Consider the following 14,226-nt stretch of genomic DNA (forward strand, 5'->3'; position numbering starts at 1 on the left):
TTTGCTGCATCTAAAATAATTTGGGAACAACGGAGTATTTTTAACAAGTGAAGGGTTATTTCTGGAAAGCAGTTAGAATATAGAGCTCAAAAGGTAATTAAAAAAAAAGGAAGTAACGAGGTAGGGCCTGCTTTTCCGTTCCCGCCACGGTCGACCATGTCGCCGGCTGTCTCTCTGTGGGTTTGATCCAACCATTCTCGAGCCTGTCACCTTGATCTTTACCGAAGGATCAGAAGAATGGTGAGAGGATCGCTTGACAAACTCGTCTCTCGCTCTCTGTCCGTCGCCGGTAAATGGCAGCAGCAGCAGCTCCGCCGTCTCAACATCCACGAGTATCAGGTTCCTCTTCTATTGTCATCCTTCGTAATGTTTATTTTACACAGCCGTAGATACCTGCAATCTAGAGAACTTACTTCGACTTCGATTCGAGAACTGGTCCTCCTTTTGTTTGCCAAAAATAAGTACAGAAAGAAAGAAAGAAAGACCTAATTATACGCTCTCCAATGTTTTTCTTTCCATTTAGCCAAAGCCTAACCACATAAATCACAGCTTGATTGATTTGTTTGGATTCTGATGGGGTTGTAGATAGGGAAACCTGGTGAAATTTAGCAGCTGGAGTGATGTTGTGTGAATTTTCAGGGAGCCGAGTTGATGAGCAAGTATGGAGTAAATGTTCCGAAAGGCGTAGCGGTTTCTTCAGTCCCAGAAGTTAGAAAGGCAATTCAGGATGTGTTTCCCAATGAAAGCGAGGTAATTGTTACGCTGTAGGATGCCTGTGTCTCAATTTTTATTTCTTTTGGCTTTACGGAGGTATGAAAGGCCAATTCAATCTGGCAATGTAGCACTACTATGCCGAGTTGAATGCAGATTTTTAATTTGCGGTGTCGGGAACTATAGAAGTTCTGAGACTATATAGTTGAAACTTAGTAATTCAGATCATCTGTCTCCTGTGGTGCGAATCCTCCCCCCCCCCTGATGACATGGAAAAATCCATGAACCAGTAGCAGTATGAGAAGGGGTACCGATCGAGGCAGAGGATCTTCATTTGGAAAGTAGACGGCGTGCTTTGTTGGAACAGATTTGGGAAGTGATTCACTAAATTAATGCAAGCGGGGCAGGGAATCTGTTGATGGTATAGATGAACCTACTTAAGTGCAAGGGTAAAGTTTCATTTCTTTGGTATTGTCGTTTTGTCAGTTGAGAATGTAGAATCACATAGCCCTTCAGCCTTCTGTTTTGACTTCTTTAGAACTGAAGTATGCTGGTGGCAACCGTATAGGTGCCTTTTAGTAGAAATATATGACTAATCAGGAAGAAAAAATAATGCAGACGCTGCTCATACGACTGTTTTGAGTGCAAGATTATTTTGTGCTTTTCTTTTCCTTTCCCGGTTATCAATCAAGCTAAGAAACATGAATAAGCAATGTTCGCTTTGGTTCTTATCCAGTTGGTAGTTAAAAGTCAGATCCTTGCTGGTGGTCGAGGCTTGGGAACATTCAAAAGTGGTCTTAAGGGTGGTGTCCACATTGTTAAAGCTGATCAGGTTGAAGAGATAGCTGGTATGGAAGTTTTCTTTCGTCTCTTTCCTTTGCCGCTATTGAAAATTGTTAATTTACTTAAGGTGCAATAATTCTTTCCCCATCACCTCTGCACATTGTTGGATATATAATGCGTTCGATTATTCAAAGGATTTTTCTCAAAAGAGAGTTTGGTTAAGCTTTTGTAATGCGACTAACTGCGCTCTATACTTGTACGTTTACTTTTTAAATCGATATATTTCCCAAGTTTAGTCGCTTGTTATTGTTTGCAGGGAAGATGCTTGGACAGATACTTGTAACTAAACAAACTGGGCCTCAGGGCAAAGTTGTCAGCAAGGTTAAGTTTCTTATGTATGCAAGGGCAGAGCTATTTAGATACAGATGGGGTCAATTGAGCCCAGTGACTCCAACATCTCACCCGAAAATTATAGAACTTTTACATCTGTTTTACAATTTTGACCACATTAGAACACCTAATTTGCCTAAAGCCCTATGGCCCCTCACTTGAGCATTATGTGATTTTAGGTTTTTAACCCCACTATCCAAGATTCTGGCTCGGCCTTATGTTGACAGTAGACTCATGTGGTAGGTGACGAAGTTTCTGTAAGATTGATCTTCTTGGACTTGCATTATGACTTGTGCATATGAATCGGTAATATGTCAGTATAGTTGTTTGGGTTGGCAATTGGCGGAAACAGCACGTGTTTCACACTTTCACTTTCACCAACCGTATTCTGCTCCTTCTGGCATACCCTCAGCTATCCCCATGCCCGATGCCTGTCGTAAATTAACTCTTTGTCCCCATGTTAGCTAGGCTGCCAGTTAAAAACATTGTCTCACAAATTATGGTTCTACTAGAGGGTAGGACAAGAGCATTGTCTGGCATCATGAACAACTTTTAATGGTAAGACCTACTTGAATTTGTAATTTGAAGTAGACAGATAAAGAGTAGCTGCAACACAATTTGAATGTGTTACGAGAAAAGAAATCAAACTGGATTGTCTGTTAAATTCTCTATTACTTGCTGTCCCTCAATACCAATTTACATGTTTTATGTTTGGAGATATCTGGACAGTAGTTCCTTAACACTTCTATTTTCTCCTACACAGGTTTACTTGTGCCAAAAGCTGTCCTTGGTCAATGAGATGTACTTTGCTATCACTCTAGATTGTAAAACGGCTGGTCCTGTATGCCCCCAAACTTTCTTTGGTTTTTGAGTTTAACATAGTGAAGGGTTACTTATTATTCCGTAAGAGGCCTATGTTCTCTATTTAGGGTTATGTTGGGGAAAGACCAGCTTGTTTCCTGTCTGCTCTCTCTCTCTCTTTCTCTTTGATATTTGATTTTCTTACATCTGAAGGAAAACTCCGTGCCTCTCGTTACAACAAAACAATTGGAACATGACTACTTTGTGTGACTTTACTATGCATTTGCTGTTTAGAAGAGTCAAGGATGAATGCTAGGGCTGGCAGTGTATCATATATAAGCATGCCACCCTGTCAGGGAAGTTAGAAAAGGTTAACTCGATTTGGTATAGAAAGAGATATTGATCGATTGATTTCTAGTTATATGACATTTTGTATGGTTCTGGCTTTCATCATAGCGCTTCTTTACCTCTTCAAATTATGTTCTAATGACATTGAAATGTATCTAGTTGTTAGCTATCAAGTTCAGATTTCAGTGGTCCTGTTGTTGATAAAAATTGAATGGAGTGTAAGAAGTTGTGATTTTCTTCCATTCTCCTATGAATTAGCATGGATTGGTAATTGTTCTGTAAAAATTCTTTTCCATCTGTGATAAAGTCAGAAAGAATACTTACCCAAAATAAATAAATAAATAAATAAATCAGAAAGAATATCTACTTCCTGCCTTTATATTTTACTTGGTCCTTTCCGAATGCTAGTTCATGAAGTAGTACAACATCAATTTTGATGGAATCCTTTTTGATTTAGTTTTCTTTATTTGGTTTTGCACATTTTCTATTGCCTTGAAACAGATGTTCTCAAGTGTAAGGTGCTTTTGCATTATTCTGTTGTTCAGCTCATTATTGCTTGTCGGAAGGGAGGAACCAGCATCGAAGACCTCGCAGAGAAATTCCCTGACATGATTATAAAGGTTCTGGCATGCTTTACATAGACCATAAGTAGTTTCCTTGCAACATTGTATTTCCTTGCATAAATGGTTGTCTGGTTGTCTGCCCAGGTCCCTATTGATGTTTTCAAGGAGATTACAGATGAAGATGCTGCCAAGGTTGTAGATGGATTGGCTCCCAAGGAAGCTGACAGGAGTGCTTCGATGGAACAAGTGAAGAAGTTGTACAAACTTTTCTGTGAAACTGACTGCACTCTTCTGGAAGTAAGCATTAGCTGCTTTTTGTCGTGAGTCATGACCCCTGCTCAGGGTTAATAATTGATGACTGTCTTGTGTTTCTGAAAAGTTTTTGTCCCATATTTTAGCTGAGCATTTTGCATATGGACAGATCAATCCAATTGCAGAAACTTCTGATAACCAGTTGGTAGCTGCTGATGCAAAGCTGAACTTTGATGACAATGCTGCTTACCGTCAGAAGGAGATATTTTCTCTTCGTGATCCGACACAGGAGGATCCTCGTGAGGTTTGACGATAACATTTTTTTCCTGAGATATGTGAAAATGGTTGCACTGATACTCTGGTTTAAAGTCTCCGGTTACCTTCCCTAAGACAAAATTTGGACAGATAACACCAGCCGTTAGCTTGAATGTCACCTCCTGCCATCGTCAAAGGGAGTGCAGGGTTTATGTCTTGGGTTGGGATGTGGTTGAGCGCTTGTCTTTTCAAAGATGCGGAAAGTATATCGGAAGAGTATAAGGTCATAGTTTTTTGGAAGTCATATTCATATAAGAGGAGCAAAGCCTATGGAAAAGAAGAAAATAAAAACTTTGCAACTAAACTTAGGATTCATTTTTTTTTCTTGGGTAATCCAAAATTTTCTTAGAAAGACCAGACGAAGAGAGCGACTAAGGGAGCACAAGGGAAAACACTCGAAACCAGACACTAAACTGATACAGACTCAGAACCACACATTCTAGGAGTTAGATGTCAAGAGTGACGAAGGGCTAGATTAAGGGGGGTAGGCTCAACAGAGGAGAATTGAGATCCCCTAATTTGGAGATCAAACTTTATCTGCTGAAGGATTGAGGATAAAGGCAATTAACATACGATTGGTTATATTTCTTCAGCTATGTCAAATTTGCTGATTGTCTTCAACTTCTGATAGGTTGCTGCTGCACAAGCAGATCTGAATTACATCGGGTTGGATGGGGAAATTGGTTGCATGGTGAACTGAGCTGGATTGGCAATGGCTACAATGGATATAATTAAGTTGCGTGGTGGAACTCCAGCCAATTTTCTTGATGTTGGCGGGAATGCGTCTGAAGGCCAGGTAATTCGTGTAGGGTGCTTGCCTATCTTGCTAACAGAAATTCATCTGCCAATTATCCACACTGCAATCATGTGATGCAGGTTGTGGAGGCGTTCAAAATTTTGACTTCTGATGACAAGGTGAAAGCAATTTTGGTGAATATATTTGAAGGAATAATGAAATGTGATGTAATAGCGAGTGGAATTGTCAATGCTGCTAAACATGTGAGTTTTGCATCAGATTTATAATGATGGAGATTGCAATATCTTTTTGACTGCTTCCCTGTTAGTTTTTGGCTTTGGGTCTTTATATCAATATATCCTGATTTTCATTTTTCAATTTTCATCCTAGTTCAGTTAGAAAATATTCCTTAGGCTGTATTTGTATCAAGTATTTTGGTAAAAGAAGAGAAAGGAAATAGAAAAGTTAAATGATCTAACAGCTCTCAACTGTCTATTTCCTTTTCCACCCAATGCTCGGATATTACGTAGTATTTCATTTTCATTCGAGTCTTTACTTATGCTTAGAGCAGTTCGATCTCTGACCTATATGCTAGTTGTCGCACAAGCGCTGACTTCTCTATGCATTTGTATTCAATGAAGGTTCAATTGAAAGTACCAGTAGTTGTTCGTCTTGAAGGCACCAATGTTGACCAAGGGAAGAGCATTCTGAAGGTAAATTTCGAAACTGTATCTCCAGTCAAATCTTATAGGCAGAATGTTCACTACGTCTTCCAAAGTTGTCTAATGAAAAAGGAAATCCATCGATGATTGCTGTTTTGATCTCAAATCTGGTTACAGGAAAGTGGCATGACCTTAATTACAGCAGAAGATCTAGATGATGCCGCTGAGAAAGCAGTCAAAGCGGCGTACAATTGAGGAAGTCAAATGATCTTTTCATATAATTTTTTTTCCCTTTACCTTGATTCATTGTGTCAAGTCCTCTGCAAATTCTGTGGTATTTTGTTGAACAAAATTTTGAATTGGTATGATGAAAATAGTGATGGAGGTTATTTTGGTGTCAATCCTCCATAAGGCAAGCTGGTGGTCAACTGCACCTCGGGTTCTTCGTGTTACTCATTTTTCTGATGTTTGGTGATCTCGTTAGCCAACTAGAGAAGTTTGATTTCCCGTTGTTTCAGTCTTTCAGACATTGAAACAGAAGACAGAATCGTGAAGCCGTGATCAAAAGGAAAGCAACTTCGGTGATTGTGGTTGGTCTGATGATGCCCAAGAAAGTAGCAGAATGGACTTGTAAACCAGAAGGGGGGAAAGAAAGGGCTTCCTTATATTATTCATTGCACTTAAGTTCTTATTACAGAATTTGTACAGGAAATGCAAAATTTTGAGTCATCCAAAAAGAACTTACCATTCATCAAGGACTCTGCAATCCCCTTTGAGATGCAATAAGCAGTGGGTTTCCATGGGATTGCACAATAGTATTCCAAGAAAATTAATGGCTAAGCGAGTCTGTTCTCTATCTACAACACATATGTACCAATTCTTCAAGAAATCCCATTACATCCTTTCTCTCCCTCTCTTACAAGAGGCCTGAAACTTGAAGAGTGAGCGAGCTCGCCGTTATTTGATCCAGGTATGTATTCGGTATTTGGTCCAGGATCCGAGAATGGAGATTTATAGGCCACAGGAGGGATATTATGGGCTTTTGACCGCGATGATCTTGTTGATCCTTCACCCGTCGGATCCTTTGCCTTCTTTCGCGATGATTTCTTTGGTACGTCGGGAAGGTCTCGCGAGGGTGAGTCCGACCCAATAACTAAACCCTTGGGCTGACGCGCCGGTTTAGACCCGTCGGATGTGTTTCTCCTGGATTGCCTTGATCTGGTGGAAGACTCTCGTCTTGGGGACGCTGGTGCTGTTGAAGAGCCGTCTTCCAACGAATGGCGTCTCGTTGATTTTGGCAACTCAGGTATGTCCTTGGTGGAAGGATTTTGTGATCTTGAACTCCTTCGGCTTGAACCTGCAAAACAGGAATGAGACCATTTTTCCACTACTAAACATAGACATGGACGACAGACCCATGATTTCGAATCCTCCTTTGATCTTAACAACATTGAGAGATAACTACTCGTAAATACAGAAGGACATGTTTGTTCCCTGTCATACTTGGACAAAATGAATCTAGATACTGCCTTCTTAAGGTTTGAATCCCTTTATGAGCAAGTTAAGAAGTGAAGTAACAAACCTTCAGAAGAAGCCCCTTTGTTTTCTGGATTCTCCTTAGAGTCCCCATTAACAGGTAATGGTACTGATTCAGACCCTTGGGGTGCTTTGAAATCCTCCATCTGCACAAATCAGTATACAAAATGTTCTTGAACAACTAGAGGAGTCCAACCCCCAACATTTTACCATTGTAGATAAAGAGAAAATTAGTTTTCCCAATTTCGTATCACAAAATGGGATGTTATTAGGAAAGAAAAGAATTACCCAGCTTGGTGAATCTGCAGATGATTGTCCATCCCATCCTATATGAGCCACGTGTTTCACGTCGGTTGGATTGCCAATCTGCATTTCCGGTTCTTTTTCCTCATCTGCAAGATAAATTGGCAATCGTATTAGAATTTCTCAAGAAAGATATCGCTCAATTGCATTGGAATTTCTCATTTGCCGCAATGTAAAACCTATCGGCCATAGGTTTCATCTCTACGGCTAGTAGGTTGTTAGAGGGACATAGTTTGCGGCCGACAGGCTTTACATTGTGGCAGCCAGTTTTGTTCTGCAGGGAAATTGTCAATGCAACAAGAGATTGAGATTGCGAACCGAAAATTTGGGTAATGTATCTTAGGCCTTTCAAAAGGCCCTTCATCTTTGTGCCCATTCTTCTATTAATTGTCTAATCTAACAATTTCTCCTCAATAGCTGTAGAAACTGGAATAATCTGACCCTCACATCTGAAAACCAAGAAGAAAATTAGCTATATAGAGAATGTGAATTAGAGTTCCTGTTTTAACCTCATTTTGAATGAAAGCAAGAAAAAAAATGGAAACAAACCTTTAAAAGAGAAAAACTCCATGCCATGGCATGGGATCAAGATTTGATAAACTGGGTGAGCGATCAACCAGATGAGATCCTCTTTGGATGGAGGTTGTAAGGAATTCAAAAAGAGATGGAAAGTGATAAACCTGTTTCATTGTTTAATTGTAACATTGTGAAGATTACCTTGGTGAAAGAAAAAGTAAGATGGAAGAAAGAGGAGAATTTTGTTGACTTTTGATGGCAATGTATGGCTTGTCTTTTAATCAAACTACTTTAAGATTTACAGCGAGCATGGGAAAAGGTTGTGTCGATTTGGTTATTTTTGATATTGTAGTGGCGGTAGCCTCATGCATTGAACGAGATTTGTGGTTAACTAATTGTTAATACAAACCAGTTGTTGATCGAAATTTTAGGTGGCAAAACAAAAATTACTACATCTTTTTGAACAAGAATGCTAATAATAGATTTGTTTTAACAAGTCATTTTTTCTTTAAAAGATGTCATGCCGTTTAAAAGATGTTATAAATGAATGATGGTTACTAGAAAGTAGGATGATATGGCGCGAAACTTTAGCTTTTTTTTTAATGCACATAAGTATTGAGAATTCAAGATTGAATGTCACGGCGAGATAAACTTTTTATTATTACAATATCTCTAGTCTAGAAAGCGATTGAAGACTTATTAGAACTTCACTTCCTTATTTCTAAATGTAATGCAACTTCAGAATAAAGTAAACAAAAACGCTAAAATTATTTTTGTTAATGCTAAAATGTGTAAGTGTATATGATGCACAAAAAATTTGACATTAATAAAAATAATTTGGATATTATCATGAAATAAAAAACAACAAATGTGAATATGTATAGTTGGTGTATTTACAAGTGTTGGGGCCAGCTAATCTTCTTGCGACACGTTGACGACGTCCTTGGTATCGACCCCATCTGATCACAACTCTAAAACGGAGAAACTCCACTGTCGCCTTCGCTTCGCAAACCCTAATTCTATCACTGCGGTCTCAGCCTTCCAGTCGTTTTTGGTATCCGTCCGGCCAACTTAGATCGCCGATAATGGTGAGATTTTGAGCTATAGTTTTCATTACCTGTAAATGTAAATGTATGTGTATTAGCGATGATGGTGGTTGTTTGTGTTGGTTGTAGCCGTTCAAAAGATACGTGGAGGTCGGAAGGGTCGCTCTCGTCAACTACGGGAAAGACTATGGAAGTCTCGTCGTCATTGTTGACGTCATCGATCAAAATAGGGTACGCGATTTGCTTCGATTTTGATTCGAATGCTAATTTTCGATCAGTTGTAACTTCAATTTGCTGTCAACGAACGGAGACCGAACTGCTGAAGGAACGCTAAATTTCGCGCCTCTTCTCCCTCGTGTCTACTTATATGCACTTGAATACATGCATGACCTCCGTCCCAAAAAGATTGTCCGGTTCTGCCGAAGAACTTAAAAAGAATGCATTTTTTGTCGAGAAAGAAATTCAAACCTTTTGCCGCTAGATATACTAAATATCAATGAGTTGTTTTAATATACTAAAGAGAGTTTGAATTTGTCTTTAAAAAAATGTAATTTCTTAAGTTCTCGTTTTGTGGACCGAACAACCTTTTTGTGTCGGCGAGAGTAGTATGTATCTGTACGATGCTTCATTCAGTTGCCTTGAATTTGTATGAATCGATGAACAGAATTTTGATGTCCAATTTTTTGAGTCCTAAAAGTGCCTTCTGTTGTGTTAGGTGTGTGTGTTTTGTTTTTGATAGCTCAGTTGGGTGCATATTCAGCTCATAGTAGGGTACAATGTAGATACTCGGTTGTGCACATCTAGCCTTCTAGGTGCTTGGACAGGTAGCGGAAGAAGTCCCATATGTCTTTAGGGAAGTCCAGCAGAACTTGAGCCCAATTGTGCATTTGTAGTCAGGACAACTAATGGCTTACTTCTCTTCTTTTGAGTTTAACCAGTATTTGAAGACCATTCTAGTTATCACACATTTATTTCTTGGATCTTGTCTTTAAGTATTATTGTGACTTTCTCTGTTTTTTGCTTGTCTTAATGATGCAACCATCATGACAGTTCATTTGTTAGCATAATTTCGTTATGAGTTTTGGAGTAACAAAGCTTGGACGGCATGTATAACATGTCCTTAGAGTTGATCCCTCAGAGATGAGCATGCATGTTTGTATGTGCACCTGGTTTGTGGTATGATCTCATTAGGAAAAGCTTAATGAGATTTTAAATGAAAACATTTGTTTTGGTTTTGAGTCTTTTGAATCAGTAAGTTTTACCCAATGAATGAATTAGCTCTCCTTGAGTAGTGATAAGAGTTCTAAAGGAGTGGCATGGTTTACAAGAGTATGACCTACTGATTCAGAATGGCTTTAGTTTTTACTGATCTCGTTTGGTAACTCTGCTTCTCAAGAACAATTTATCTGCTAGATTGTTGCAAAGTGAGTTTATTTCTTGACGTATTGACGAAGGGGAAAGAAATTGTTGCGCACTGCTACCAAACTGAATCCAATGAACTTTATGAATTTTGACCTTAGTTTGAGATCTACGTCCTAGAGAACTTATGAAGTTATAACTAAGTTCCGGAGGTTGCCTTGAAGAATGGTGAAACATCTTGTCTCGGACTGCTACTTATTGAATGCCTACAAGACCTTTCTGCATGTATGTGTTTGTGTTCTACGGATACTTCGGAGGCTGTAGTTTCAGCCCCTTGATCTGTCTTATACTCCCTGGCCCCTGGATTTTCTCTTTCTTTTCACTCTTTTAACATTTTGATGTTGCAGGCATACTCATAAATTGTTGGAGAATGTGCATTTACTTCCCGAAGATAAAACACTGGTTTCGCTCATTTAGTTTAGCCTTTTTGCCCTCGTGCAGGCTCTTGTTGATTCCCCTGATATGGTGCGGACCCAAATGAATTTTAAGAGGCTTTCACTCACCGATATCACGATTGACATCAAAAGGGTTCCAAAGAAGAAGACTTTAATTGCAGCCATGGAAGCTGCTGGTAAGTACAAAATGGTTTAGTGTGTGGTTTCTGTCTTGTCTCCATGCTTCAGGAATTGAACCCATAAATTGTGATGGCAGATGTGAAGAACAAGTGGGAGAACACTTCTTGGGGCAGGAAGCTTATTGTGCAGAAGAGAAGGGCTTCACTTAATGATTTTGACCGGTTCAAGCTAATGTTGGCAAAAATCAAGGTCCAGAGTGCTTCCAAATATGTTTTTTTTTTCTCGAATTAGTTTTAAAGATGTTTTGAGGAATTGAGAACTTTCTGAATGCAGCCTGTTGCTGTATTTATACCCACAGGCCACAACCACCCACGCACACATTAATAAGTAGCTTGAGCTCGACTGAAACCCCCGGTGCCTATTTGTGTTAATGGATTTGAGCCGAGACTTGACTACAGAATCGTTTAGGGCCCATTCTCTAGTCAAGTTCCCGTGTTGATGCACGGGCTTCTATTGGTTTTGTTGGTTAGAGTTGCACAATTTTGTAATCTTCTTGAATGCATTAAAGAATATCTCAAGTATCTAACACATTGATTAGTAGTTGAACCTCAAAAGCCTATATTTCTTTTGTGATTTTGATATATATTTTTGTAAATGTGGCTTTGCAGAGAGCTGGAGCTGTGAGGCAGGAACTTGCAAAGCTTAAGAAGCAGAGCGCAGCATAACGCCTTTTCTCTTCTTATTTGGAGCTTTTTCATAGGTTTCTGCAAGTTTTTTTGGGAACTTGCAGTGCTTTTTGAATTTTTTTGTTAAGATGATCATCTGGCTCCATTTCAATGCCTTCTGGTTTTTGAGTCCTTGTCTTTGGCTCGGTAACTTGTGTATGCAAAATTGGGATTGATGTGGTTTCAATATCAGTGCTAGTATGTTCACATTTGGTTGCTTTGATTTTTTGAGTTATGGGATGGCCCGACCAAATGTATCGTTGTATCGTTGCGTTTTGCATGATTCATCCCCAGATGATAGTCTGCTTTCATTCTGACTGATGAAGCTTTGACTAAGAGGGTGTCTGTGGGCCCATTTTGGATTGGGAATTGATTTTCACTCTTTTTTTTTAAATCTACAATCTATTTTTTGTCTTTAGTGAAAAAATATACTTTTTCAACACTAAAAAACCAAAAAAGGAGTGTGGATATCAATACAGGGAGTGCAAAATCACTCCCCTTTGGATTTCTCATTTTTAGCTTTAAGGTGTTTGGCCCCCTAACCCCAAGATTTCTCAAATCTGGCAGAAGGCGTTTTGTCTAATCTTCAGATTTCACAAAATCTGATTTTATTAATATCTGAGTCCAAAGCATCAAAACTAAGGCCCCGTTCCAGAAACATTCTTAACAAATAAGTAGCTTATTTCACATTTTCAAACTCAAAAATAAAGTAAATGAAAAATAATTTTTCAATTTTTTTTGCATCGTATAAAAGATCTCATCAAGATCTTTTAAACAAGATCCACATTGCATATTTTTAGATTTCAATAAGTCTATAATTTTTGAGTTTGAAATTGTCTTCTTAAAAAATAAAAGCTTTTTTTTTTTGTTCCGGAACGGAGACACTTTTAAAGCTGGTCCCATCAATTCGATTCTTGGAAATAGCTCATCTGCTTACTACTAGGGTGAGGTTATGTACATCAATCCTTTCCTAAATCTCGCATATGTAGAAGCTTAACCCAACTTACGAATTGTACCGCCTTGTTCTAAACATTCCGGGCGATAACAGGTGTTTTGGTCTGTCTCGATCATTTCTTGAATCTCGGCCGGTACTAGAAAGGCATTTTTTTTTTTCTTCTAACAATTGGTTATTTCATAATTACTCTCAAGTTGAGCCTTTTAATGCTATTTTAAATTTCACTTGTCGTAGCCTTAGTTATTCACGTCACAAAAACAACCATACCCTTCTCGTATAGAGGCTTTTTATTTTTTATAACTCTTTATTTACTGAAGATATTTTTATTGTTAAAAAGTAGAAAATCATAACTTCTACTTTTGTCTGTTTTCCATGGTGAGTAGTATATTAGGAGTACTCTAAAATTAAAGTATAGAATGTATTATATCGATACTTCAAAAACGGTACACCGGTACAGTCTTATACATATGTAGCGCACTAGTAAAAAAGAAGAAGGAATACTTGTGGATACGAGATTCATAACTTTGATTGCAACACGATTATAGTCTCATGTAGGAGTAATAAATTAAACCGGTAAGGATTACTACGTACTGAGATCTTCATGACTATACTTTTGATGTTTGAAAAATACTTCCATCTCTTTTTTAATCTCCAAGCTAAAAACTCTAGCACTCAAATAGTTTTATACACTAAAATGAAACTTGTAGACCCCACACGTGATGCTGTAGAGTAGACCCACCTACCCTGTGAGCTAGATGCATTGATTTATGCCCAGCTAATTTGTACGAATCAGCATATTAATGCATTAAGATTCTCAAAATTTAATGCTTTGGCAATTAAAGTTGATATATATGAGGGTCATATACTTAATGGCATCAAACCAAAAGCTAAGCTCTTCAAATTGAACTAGGGCTGGCTGGCTGGCTGGCTGGTGCGCAGTAAATTATTTACTCTGGGAAAAATTAGGACTTTTTTATGAAACATTGGTATCGAAAATCCTATGTATATTAAAACAAATTAAACTCAACTCCTCACTTTTCTTGTAAAAAGATGTAAAAATTCTACAAGAAGTTCGCAAAAATTAAGACGATCAATGGACAAGCACCGCCTAAATTTTCTCTTGAGATTGATTTAGTTGTTGTCGCTGAATCTACTGATATGACTAACTACATGTGATCCAAAGTAAATCTATCCTGAAAATTAAAAATCTCGAGGGAATTAATGCAAGTCACGTGCCGACAAGCGCCGCCATAATTTTCTTGTAAAATTCGTTAGTTCATGAGGTTGAATCTAGCTAATTATATGAATAATCACAAGTGAATAAGTGATCCAAAGTAAATCTTTCCTAAAAATTCTAAAAAATTTGGAGGAAATTAATACAGACCACATATCGACAAGCGCCACCAGAATATTGTTCTTTCAAACATAGTACTAAATTTTACCTGTTGTATAAAAGCAAATCAAGTTGGTTTGATTAATTATGTGAGATCCAACGTAAATATGGATCCAATATACTTAAAATTCAACTCGTCAAAATTCAAAAACATAATAATGAAAAAAATGAGAATTAAAGTTTAAAAGCAGAGGTTCTAACGTGTATTCAAGTAATGTGAAGCTTGCAAATTTATCCAATGGCCCGGGCACCGCCAC

At 38.2% G+C, this 14,226-nt stretch overlaps 2 protein-coding genes and 1 pseudogene across 2 annotated transcripts; 2 read left to right on the plus strand and 1 right to left on the minus strand.

The window, feature by feature from the left end:
- On the plus strand, positions 1-6,471 carry LOC131321066 (succinate--CoA ligase [ADP-forming] subunit beta, mitochondrial-like; annotated as a pseudogene).
- Positions 6,220-8,175, minus strand: LOC131321074 (CRIB domain-containing protein RIC7-like). The gene is made up of 5 exons (XM_058352093.1): positions 7,950-8,175; positions 7,719-7,849; positions 7,386-7,489; positions 7,144-7,243; positions 6,220-6,918 (listed from the first exon to the last, which is right to left on the minus strand). Exons 2-5 carry the CDS (start codon positions 7,774-7,776, stop codon positions 6,443-6,445), a joined length of 738 nt encoding a protein of 245 aa, XP_058208076.1. The 5' UTR covers positions 7,777-7,849; positions 7,950-8,175; the 3' UTR covers positions 6,220-6,442.
- Positions 8,176-8,831: 656 nt separating this feature from the next.
- Positions 8,832-11,830, plus strand: LOC131321084 (large ribosomal subunit protein eL14z-like). The gene is made up of 5 exons (XM_058352100.1): positions 8,832-9,004; positions 9,092-9,193; positions 10,823-10,952; positions 11,033-11,145; positions 11,565-11,830. The coding sequence occupies exons 1-5, from the start codon at positions 9,002-9,004 to the stop codon at positions 11,619-11,621; spliced, it is 405 nt and encodes a 134-aa protein (XP_058208083.1). The 5' UTR covers positions 8,832-9,001; the 3' UTR covers positions 11,622-11,830.
- The last annotated feature ends 2,396 nt before the right edge of the window (positions 11,831-14,226 follow it).

The sequence above is a fragment of the Rhododendron vialii genome, chromosome 1a, assembly GCF_030253575.1.
Source record: "Rhododendron vialii isolate Sample 1 chromosome 1a, ASM3025357v1".
Lineage (NCBI taxonomy): Eukaryota > Viridiplantae > Streptophyta > Magnoliopsida > Ericales > Ericaceae > Rhododendron > Rhododendron vialii.